Source organism: Salvelinus alpinus, chromosome 11, assembly GCF_045679555.1.
Source record: "Salvelinus alpinus chromosome 11, SLU_Salpinus.1, whole genome shotgun sequence".
NCBI classification, from domain to species: Eukaryota; Metazoa; Chordata; class Actinopteri; order Salmoniformes; family Salmonidae; genus Salvelinus; species Salvelinus alpinus.
In genome coordinates, this window is record NC_092096.1 from 51338723 (window position 1) to 51350075 (window position 11353).

The window sequence follows — 11353 nt, forward strand, 5'->3', positions numbered from 1 at the left end:
TGTGCGCAGCTATAAAATGGATGTCTTTGTATAATGGACTTCAGAACGTTCTCTGAATAAACGGTACTATCTTTTTGCATAAGCTGAGTCTTTGACTAATTATTATTAAACCCGTGGTCTTACAGATCTCGGGGATTGGTCAGAGTTATTGATTGATTGTTACTATCATTGGAATTGAAAATTCTCGTGACACAGGTCTCTGACCTCCTCCCTATAGGTTGTCTCATCGTTGTCGATGATCAGGCCTACCATTGTTGTGTCATCAGCAAACTTAATGATGGTGTTGGAGTGTTTTGCCACGCAGTCATGGGTGAACAGGGAGTACAGGAGGGGACTAAGCACACACCCCTGAGAGGCCCCAGTGTTGAGGATCAGCGTAGCAGCGTAAGTTACGGACCCTGTTTTTTATTTAACATTTATTTAACTAGCCAAGTCAGTTAAGAACAAATTCTTATTTACAACGACGGCCTAGGAACAGTGGGTTAACTGCCTTGTTCAGGGGCAGAACAACATATGTTTAACTTGTCAGCTCAGGGATTTGTTCTAGCAACCTTTCGGTTACTGGTACAACAATCTAACCACTAGGCTACCTGTTTAGTCCCGGGGTCCATAGCTTAGTGATGAGCTTTGTGGGCACTATGGTGTTCAACGCTGAGGTGTAGTCAATGAATAGCATTCTCACATAGTAGGTGTTCCTTTTGTCCAGGTGGGAAAGGGCAGTGTGTAGTAGGATTCAATCTTAATCCTGTATTGACACTTTGCTTGTTTGATGGTTCATCTGAGGGCATAGCAGGATTTCTTGTAAGCATCCGGAGTAGTGTCCCGCTCCTTGAAAGTGGCAGCTCTAGCCTTTAGCTCGATGCGGATGTTGCCTGTAATCCATGGCTTCTGGTTAGGATATGTACGTACGGTCACTGTGGGGATGACGTTGTCGATATACTTATTTATGAAGCCGATGACTGAGATGGTATACTCCTAAATGTCATTTGATGAATCCCGGAACATATTCCAGTCTGTACTAGCAAAACAGTCCTGTAGTGTAGCATCCACATCATCTGATCATGTCCACATTGAGCGAGTCACTGGTACTTCCTGCTTTAGTTTTTGCTTGTAAGCAGGAATCAGGAGGATAGAATTGTGGTCAGATTTGCCAAATGGGGGGGGGGGGGGGGCTTTGTATGCATCTCTGTGTGTGGAGTAAAGGTGGTCTAGAGTTTTCTTTCCTCTGGTTGCACATGCGACATGCTGTTAAAAATTAGATAAACTGATTTAAGTTTGCCTGCATTAAAGTCCCCGGCCTCTAGGAGCGCCACTTCTGGATGAGAATTTTCTTGTGTTTCTATGGCCTTATACAGCTGGATGAATGCGGTCTTAGTGCCAGCATCGGTTTGTGGTGGTAAATAGACGGCTACGAATAATATAGATGAGAACTCTCTTGGTAGATAGTATAGTCTACAGCTTATCATGAGGTACTCTACCTCAGGCGAGCAATACCTCGAGACTTCTTTAATATTAGACATTGCGCACCAGCTCTTATTGACAAATAGACACACACCCCCGGCCCTCGTCTTACCAGACGTAGCTTCTCTGTCCTGCCGGTGCATGGAAAATCCCGCCAGCTCTATATTATCTGTGTCGTCATTCAGCCACGGCTCGGTGAAACATAAGATATTACAGTTTTTAATGTTCCGTTGGTAGTATAATCTTGATCATAGGTCATCCATTTTATTTTCCAATGATTGCACGTTGGCCAATAGAACGGATGGCAATGGGAGTTTACTCAATCGCCTATGAATTCTCAGAAGGCAGCCCAGCCCAACCTTCTCTCTGTCCTGGATCATCTGCTGAACCTCTGTCTCAGTGTGCTTGACATGGACCTGAGGAAACAATCGTAAGAAATCGTAATCAATGGTTGCCGAAATCCGGTAACTTTCCCAAAACTCTTGGAAGATTCCTAGACTCAGGAGGGAATACGCAGGAAACCCAGGAACCCCCAAAATGGGATTTCTGGACAACCCCAAAGTAAAAAATTATTTAAAAAAGTAAATCAAACCAAATTATTTCCTCAAATTCGCTTTCCTCAACTGCTTACAGTTTTTTTTTTAAATAATAGAATTGTAGATTTTATAATAGTGCTGAAGGATCTTGTGGAAAACAACGTACCCTCTTTACTTCTGACACTTTTTCTACGGTTAAAATGAAATGTTTATTGTGGTCTGTCTCAGCACAGAGGTGACACAGAAACATCTGGTCGTTCTGACAGAACATGTCCAGTAGCCTCTCATGCTTCTTACAAATCCTGTTCTCCAGGTTCTTCACGGGGTCCACCAGCTTGTGTCTCTTCAGAGTCACCACTCTCTGATGGGGCTCCAGGTGAGTCTCACAGTAGGAGGTCAGACACACCAGGCAGGACTTCAGGGCCTTCTGCCTCTTCCCAGTGCAGACGTCACAGGCCACAGTCCTAGGACCAGCGAACGTGGGGCGCTTCAGATCTTTAACACTCATAGACTTAAAATGATCAACTACTTCTTTGAATGATGTGTTGACCCGGAGGTCAGGTCTTTTGTAAAACTCCTCTTTACACGCGGGGCACTGGGTTACATCACTGGAATCCCAGTAACTCCCAATACAATTCTTACAGAAGTTGTGTCCACATGGAGTAGTGACCGGGTTAGTGAACAACTCCAGACAGATGGAGCAATTGAACTGGCTGTCATTCATTCTACTTCAAGCCTTATCTGGAAATAAAATAGTGTGTTGGTTAGGGTTAGACCATGTGAATCTCTTGCAAGGAATCAAAACCTAGTGGGTCAGAGATTTACAAACACTAAGTTGACTGTGCCTTTAAACAGTTTGGAAGATTCCAGAAAATAATGTCATGGCTTTAGAAGCTTCTGATAGGCTAATTGACATCATTTGAGTCAATTGGAGGTGTACCTGTGGATGTATTTCAAAGCCTACCTTCAAACTCAGTGCCTCTTTGCTTGACATCATGGGAAAATCAAAAGATATCAGCCAAGACCTCAGAAAATAAATTGTAGACCTCCACAAGTCTGGTTCATCCTTGGGAGCAATTTCCAAACACCTGAAGGTACCACGTCCATCTGTACAAACAATAATACGCAAGTATAAACACCATGGGACCACGCAGCCGTCATACCGCTCAGGAATGAGAGGCGTTCTGTCTCTTTGGTGCGAAAAGTGCAAATCAATCCCAGAACAACAGCAAAGGACCTTGTGAAGATGCTGGAGGAAACAGGTACAAAAGTATCTATATTCACAGTAAAACAAGTCCTATATCGACATAACCTGAAAGGCCGCTCAGCAAGGAAGAAGCCACTGCTCCAAAACCGCCATAAAAAAGATAAACTACGGTTTGCAACTGCACATGGGGACAAAGGTTATACTTTTTGGAGAAATGTCCTCAGGTCCGATGAAACAAAAATAGAACTGTTTGGCCATAATGACCATCGTTATGTTTGGAGGAAAAAGGTTGGAGGCTTGCAAGCCGAAGAACACCATCCCAACCGTGAAGCACGGGGGTGGCAGCATCATGTTGTGGGGGTGCTTTGCTGCAGGAGGGACTGGTGCACTTCACAAAATAGATGGCATCATGAGGAACGAAAATTATTTGGATATATTGAAGCAACATCTCAAGACATCATTCAGGAAATCAATGCTTGGTCGCAAATGGGTCTTCCAAATGGACAATGACCTCAAGCATACTTCCAAAGTTGTGGCAAAATGGCTTAAGGACAACAAAGTCAATGTATTGGAGTGGCAATCACAAAGCCCTGACCTCAATCCCATAGAAAATGTGTGGGCAGAACTGAAAAAGCGTGTGCGAGCAAGGAGGCCTACAAACCTTACTCAGTTACACCAGCTCTGTCAGGAGTGGGACAAAATTCACCCAACTTATTGTGGGAAGCTTGTGGAAGGCTACCCGAAATGTTTGACCAAAGTTAAACAATTTAAAGACAATATTACCAAATACTAATCGAGTCTATGTAAACTTCTGACCCACTGGGAATGTGAATAAAGAAATAAAAGCTGAAGTAAATCATGCTCTCTACTACTATTCTGACATTTCACATTCTTAAATAAAGTGGTGATCCTAACTGACCTAAGACAGGGAATTTATATTTGTTTTTTGTATCAATCAAAGTCCTTACCTGTGGTTGTATGTCTCTTCAGTATAGTTTTACCTCTGAACAGGGACAAAGCATTTAAAAGTTTTCAATCTGTGTCCTGTATGGCTAAACCAATGGTTGTTGAGCAGAGATGTGGATATGGGAATTACAATGAAAACTTCCACTGATTTATTGCTTCATGAAAGAGGGAGGAGCTTACCAGTCTTCAAAAATCCCCCCGAAACCAAGGAAATGTATCAGATTGTGGTGTTTTCCCCCAGAAGAGGAAAATAAGCGTTTCCTTGTGAGTGTTGTGCTGCATAGAGTTGAGTTTTAATTAATGGAATACTTTTGACATAGCTAAAGGAAAACGTTTGTCAAATGTGAACTCTACCACCCCGTCCTATGACGAAGTCACAAGGCTATTTTTACTCTCGTTCTCTCTCCACCACACACAAATGGAACTCTGACAATCTGTAAACTTAATAGCGCTTGCATGCATCGTTTGTGCTACGAGTTTCATTGAAAAATAATAAGGACTACACGAACAGCTTCTTGGTAATACATTATATTTCATCCTTAATGGTGAAACTGACACGTCCATTTGCGATATTACAACAACAAAGTAGTTACTGCAAACAACAAGCAGTTTGTTTCCCTCAGACATCATTGCACATGCAATAGAACAGCAGCATTCGTACTGCAATTTGGACTCTCCCCAGCTCTGCTTGGTCAATAAAACAATAACAACAGCCGTGGGGCGGACAGTGGCGCTCATTCCTCTACTGCGGATTCCGTCTTTAAAGCCGGTTATTGTTAATGGTGAAGTGATACGTCCATTTGCGATATTAAAACAACAAAGAAATTACTGCAGACAACATCATTGCACACGCAATAGAAGAGCACAATATGTGCTGTACATTTTTTTTACCATGCTGCACAACTTATCAGCTCGGCAACATTAACAGTAACAAGAGTGGTTGGGAGACCGTAGCGCTTTTCCCGCCTTCTGTGGATTCCATCTTTAAGTCAGTGAATGCAGTAATCATTATTGTGGTATTGAATGTGTAACTGTGTCTATTTGCTTTTTGTCATGTATGTTTTGACCAGTATTTGTATAGCCTAAAATCAATCAATGGTTTAGCCGGTTTTGGGAGTGTCTGTTCAAGATATGCCGACCTCCATTAATTGTTGAGGGGAACGACTGCCCCCTCTCATTGAAGCCATGAAGTTCAAGGCCAACCAGGGTACTGCAAGCTGTTGTTTCCAGAAAGCAGGACCCCCCCTCCCCATAGTCAATGGGAAAATGGCAATCTTCGTAGTCAGTATTCGTGTAAATATTTTTTCGCCCGGCGACTATCTTGGTAATATTTGCTCCTGTTACACCAGATGTACAGTCGGGTCCAAAACGATTGGCAACCTTGATAAAGATCAGCATAAAAATATTGTATGAAATAAATATTACAACTACTAAGTTATAGTATATGCTCAAAAACATTGGGAAATTACATTATTTTATATGAAGAAAATTGAAGAAAAAATCTCAAAGAAAGGGCTCCAAATTAAGTTTTCAAGTTTTCAATACCTTAGGGACAGATAGAAATGTACTGGGGGAGGGTGGTACAAAATAGGGGAGGGTTGTCAAACGTTTTACTTTGCTTTGGAAGGTTGTAGTTTTTTGGGGGCACAGGGGAGGGTAGTGTGTTTTTCCTGGTTTACATTAGCTCTTTTGCAGGTTTTACTATATAATTTCTTGCATCCTAGCCAAATGTCCTCATCTGCTTGCATGTGCCTCCCCTATATTAAGATATTTTGGTACTTCTTTTTTGCACATTTCAGTGTGCTAACTTTTCCCACAGACCTAATGGCAAACCTTCTGAAGACCATGAAAGAGATTGCCAAACTAATCAAGATGGGCAACTTGTCTGCAAACGACAATGCTGTCCTGGTTCTGTATACACAGTCTGATATAGTCAGTTCAGCCTTTTAGATCTTAATGGCTGCATTTACATAGACTGCCCAATTCTGATCTTTTGCCCAATTATTGGTTAAAGATCTGATTTGATTGATCAAAAGACCAATTAGTGTCAAAATATCAGAACTGGGCCTGGTTTCCCAAAAGCATCTTAAGGCTAAGTTCATTGTTAGAACCTTTGTAAGAGCGTTTAAAAACTTCTGAGCCTTGTCCCAAAACCATCTTTATTAACCTTGCACTTGTATTGCTCGTAAACTAACGCCTGCCTCAGACCACTCGTAGAACAGCTAAGTGTGTTGTTAGATCGCCGTTTGCCCTCCCGCCTCACTTTATACACAGAAAATCTCTGCTAAACATAGAATGAAGATGTTTCTCTGTCTCTCTGACTGCAGAAAACTTCATGGTTGAATATAGCTGAATAATGTTCTAAACAAGCGAAGCAAGGATACAAAAAAAGATAACCGAAATATATACTGTATATATAATAGCTAGATTATTAGGCTAAATATTGACATCACTTTCATGTATGTGCAATCGATAGACCTACCAAGTATTTAGCCATTAGGCCACATCTGAGCTGCTTCAATATTCGTCTCTATTAGGCCTAAAGGCTACTATTATCTAAAAGCTCAAGCATGTCACTGTAGCCTAACCAATAATCTAAACGTCAACATATTAGGTCTACGGCAACGTCTTTTAACTTGCTACTTCATGATTAATTGATTAATTTCAGAATATCTGTAGGCCTACTTAAAGCTCAATTACTGATTGCCATTAGTCTACAATGATTTGTTGAGCAATTGCGAAAACCATTGTCATCATATCCTATTTTTAGGTCACGTTGATATTTTGTATGGCGAACAAGAGAATGAGCGACTTTGACTTTGGCTTTATTTTTTCTTGCTCACAGTTTACACAAACTGAAGAAATGCAGAATTGACATAATCAAAATGCATACAAAATAGCACGAGAAAAAAAACACTTAACACATGCCAGACGTATAAGAATACATAATGAGAATACATAACACATGGCAGACGTAGAATGCACTTAAATACATAATAGGCTACAGAAGTGTCACGCCTGCTCCCGCTTCCCCTCTCTGGCGCTCGTGGGCGCCAGGGTGCCCTTCATTACGCACACCTGTCACCATCATTACGCGCATCAGCGCTCATTGGACTCAACTGGACTCCTTCACGTTGTTGATTGCCCCCTCTATACCTGTCTGTTCCTCAGTACTGTTCCCCGTGTCAGCATTATTGTCGTAATGTTGTTTTGTTCCCCCCCATCCAGACGGTGTTCATGTTTTGTTTGATGTCTGTTTTCCCTTAAATGTTCACTCCCTGTACTTGCTTCTCGTCTCCAGACCCAGTTCTTACAAGAATATTTCTTCTCTTGATGGGAATTTTTTTAAACCTAATCAGTTGTCTTTGGATAGCCATAAATAATTTAAGAGGTACAGAGCCTATATTCTGAAAACAGGATCAGCATGGGACAGCTCCTGTAATGACACAGTTAAGTTTCACTTTGTAACGAGTGCACTGCGGGCTGTAGAAGTACTGGTCCAAGATCAATACTTCTACTCCGATATGTGAATACGCGCCCAAATGCTCACCCAGAAGCGGCGCTCCTAGTGGCCAGGGACTTTAATGAATGCAAACTTAAATCAGTTTTACCAAAATTTTACCATCATGTCACATCTGCAACCAGGGGAAAAAAAATCCTAGACCACCTTTACTCCACACACAGAGATGCATACAAAGCTCTCCTCCACCCTACATTTGGCAAATCTGACCCCAATTCTATCCTCCTGATTCCTGCTTACAAGCAAAAACTAAAGCAGGAAGTACCAGTGATTCGCTCAATACATAAGTGGTCAGAAGATGCGAATGCTACACTACAGGACCTTTTTGCGAGCACAGACTGGAATATGTTCCGGGATTCATCCAATGGCATTGAGGAATACACCACCTCAGTCATCGGCTTCATCATTAAATCTAGAATCGGCTTCCTATATCGCAATATATGGCATCCTTCACTCATGCTGCCAAACATACCCTCGTAAAACTGACCATCCTACCGATCCTCGACTTCGGTGATGTCATCTATAAAATAGCCTCCAACACTCTACACTCTACTTAACAAACTGGATGCAGTCTATCACAGTGCCATCCGTTTTGTCACCGAAGCTCCATACCCTACCCACCATTGCGACCTGTACGCTCTCGTTGGTTGGCCCTCGCCCCCACTGGTAGCACGCGCTCCAGCAGGTATATCTCACTGGTCCCGTGTGGCTCAGTTGGTAGAGCATGGCGCTTGCAACGCCAGGGTTGTGGGTTCATTCCCCACGGGGGGACCAGGATGAATATGTATGAACTTTCCAATTTGTAAGTCGCTCTGGATAAGAGCGTCTGCTAAATGACTTAAATGTAAAATGTCACCCCCAAAGCAAATTCCTCCTTTGGTCGTCTTTCCTTCTAGTTCTCTGCTGCCAATGACTGGAACGAACTGCAAAAATCTCTGAAGCTGGAAACACTTATCTCCCTCACTAGCTTTAAGCACCAGCTGTCAGAGCAGCTCACAGATTACTACACCTGTACATAGCCCAAACAACTACCTCTTCCCCTACTGTATTTATTTATTTTGCTCCTTTGCACCCCATTATTTCTATTTCTACTTTGCACATTCTTCCACTGCAAATCTACCATTCCAGTGTTTTACTTGCTATATTGTATTTACCTCGCCACCATGGTCTTTTTTTGCCTTTACCTCCATTATCTCACCTCATTTGCTCACATTGTATATAGACTTATTTTTCTACTGTATTATTGACTGTATATTTTGTTTATTCCATGTGTAACTGTGTTGTTGTATGTGTCGAATTGCTATGCTTTATCTTGGCCAGGTCGCAGTTGCAAATGAGAACTTGTTCTCAACTAGCCTATCTGGTTAAATAAAGGTGAAATAAATCAAATTAAAATAAAAAATCAATTAGTGCATTGATGACGTCGTCCCCACAGTGACTGTACGTACATATCCCAACCAGAAGCCATGGATTACAGGCAACATCTGCATCGAGCTAAAGGGTAGAGCTTCCGCTTTCAAGGAGCGGAAGTCTAACCCGGACAGCTATAAGAAATCCCGCTATGCCCTCAGACGAACCATCAAACAAGCAAAGCGTCAACACAGGCTTAAGATTGAATCCTTCTACACCGGCTCAACGACCCAGACCCAAGCTGCCCAGTGACGCGAGCCTACCAGACAAGCTAAATGCCTTTTATGCTCGCTTCGATCCAAGCAACACTGAAGCATGCATGAGAGCACCAGCTGTTCTGGATGACTGTGTGATAATGCTCTCGGTAGCCGATGTGAACAAAACCTTTAAACAGGTCAACATTCAAAAAGCCGCTGGGCCAGACAGATTACAGATTACCAGGACGTGTACTCAAAGCATTCGCGGACCAACTGTCAAGTGTCTTCACTGACATTTTCAACCGCTCCCTGACCGAGTCTGTAATACCTACATGTTTCAAGCAGACCATCATAGTCCCCGTCCCCAAGGAAGTTAAGGTAACCTGCCTAAATGATTTCCGCCCCGTGACACGCAATCTCAATCGTACTCCACACCGCCCTTTCTCACCTGGACAAAAGGAACACCCATGTGAGAATGTTGTTCATCGACTACAGCTCAGCGTTCAACACCATAGTGCCCACGAAGGAAGCTCATTACTAAGCTAAGGACTCTGGGACTTAACACCTCCCTCTGCAACTGGATCCTGGACTTCCTGACGGGCCACCCCCAGGTGGTAAGAGTAGGCAACAACACATCCGCCACACTGATCCTTAACACTGAGGCCCCTTACGGGTGTGTACTTAGTCCCCTCCTGTACTCCCTGTTCACCCACGACTGCATGGCCAAACACGACTCCAAAACCATCATTAAGGTTGCTGACGACACAACACCGACCACAATGAGACGGCCTATAGGGAGGAGGTCAGAGAACTGGCAGTGTGGTGCTAGGACAACAACTTCTCCCTCAATGTGAGCAAGACAAAGGAGCTGATCGTGGACTACAGGAAAAGGCAGGCCGAACAAGCTCCCATTAACATCGACGGGGCTGTAGTGGGTTGGGTCGAGAGTTTCAAGTTCCTTTGTGTCCACATCACCAACGAACTATCATGGTCCAAACATACCAAGGCAGTCATGAAGAGGGCATGACAAAACCTTTCCCCCTCAGGAGACTGAAAAGATTTGGCATGGGCCCCCAGATCCTTAAGTTATACAGCTGCACCATCGAGAGCATCCTGACCAGTTGCATCACCGCCTGGTATGGCAACTGCTCGGCATCTGACCGCAAGACGCTTCAGAGGGTAGTGCGAACGGCCCAGTACATCACTTGGGCCAAGCTTCCTGCCATCCAGGACCTACAGTTGAAGTCAGAGGTTTACATACACCTTAGCCAAATACATTTAAACTCAGTTTTTCACATTTTCTGACATTTTATCCTAGTAAAAAGTACCTGTCTTAGGTCAGTTAGGATCACCACTTTATTTTAACAATGTGAAATGTCAGAATAATAGTACAGAATTATTTATTTCAGCTTTTATTTCTTTCATCACATTCCCAGTAGGTCAGAAGTTTACATACACTCGAATAGTATTTGGTAGCAATGCCTTTAAATTGTTTAACTTGGGTCAAACGTTTCGGGAAGCCTTCCACAAGCTTCCCACAATAAGTTGGGTGAATTTTGGCCCATTCCTCCTGACAGAGCTGGTGTAACTGAGTAAGGTTTGTAGGCCTCCTTGCTCGCACATGCTTTTTCAGTTCTGCCCACAATGTTCTATAGAATTGAGGTCAGGGCTTTGTGATGGCCACTCCAATACCTTGACTTTGTTGTCCTTAAGCCATTTTGCCACAACTTTGGAAGTATGCTTGGGGTCATTGTCCATTTGGAAGACCCATTTGCGACCAAACTTTAACCTTCTGACTGATGTCTTGAGATGTTGCTTCAATATATCTTCCAACCAGTTCTATTTTTGTTTCATCAGACCAGAGGATATTTCTCCAAAAAGTAGATCTTTGTCCCCATGTGCAGTTGCAAACCGTAGTCTGGCTTTTTTATGGCCATTTTGGAGCAGTGGCTTCTTCCTTGCTGTGCGGCCTTTCAGGTTATGTCGATATAGGACATGAAACTCATGAAACTCAATAGTTAACCAATCCTGTCTCATTATGGTTATTAGTGAAATA

At 42.9% G+C, this 11353-nt stretch overlaps 1 protein-coding gene across 1 annotated transcript; it reads right to left on the bottom strand.

The window, feature by feature from the left end:
- Positions 1-774: 774 nt before the first annotated feature.
- Positions 775-8277, bottom strand: LOC139533323 (E3 ubiquitin/ISG15 ligase TRIM25-like). Its single transcript, XM_071331379.1, is given in 4 exon segments — positions 775-975; positions 1821-1877; positions 2164-2722; positions 8249-8277. Coding segments are annotated over 4 exon segments (846 nt in total).
- Positions 8278-11353: the final 3076 nt, after the last annotated feature.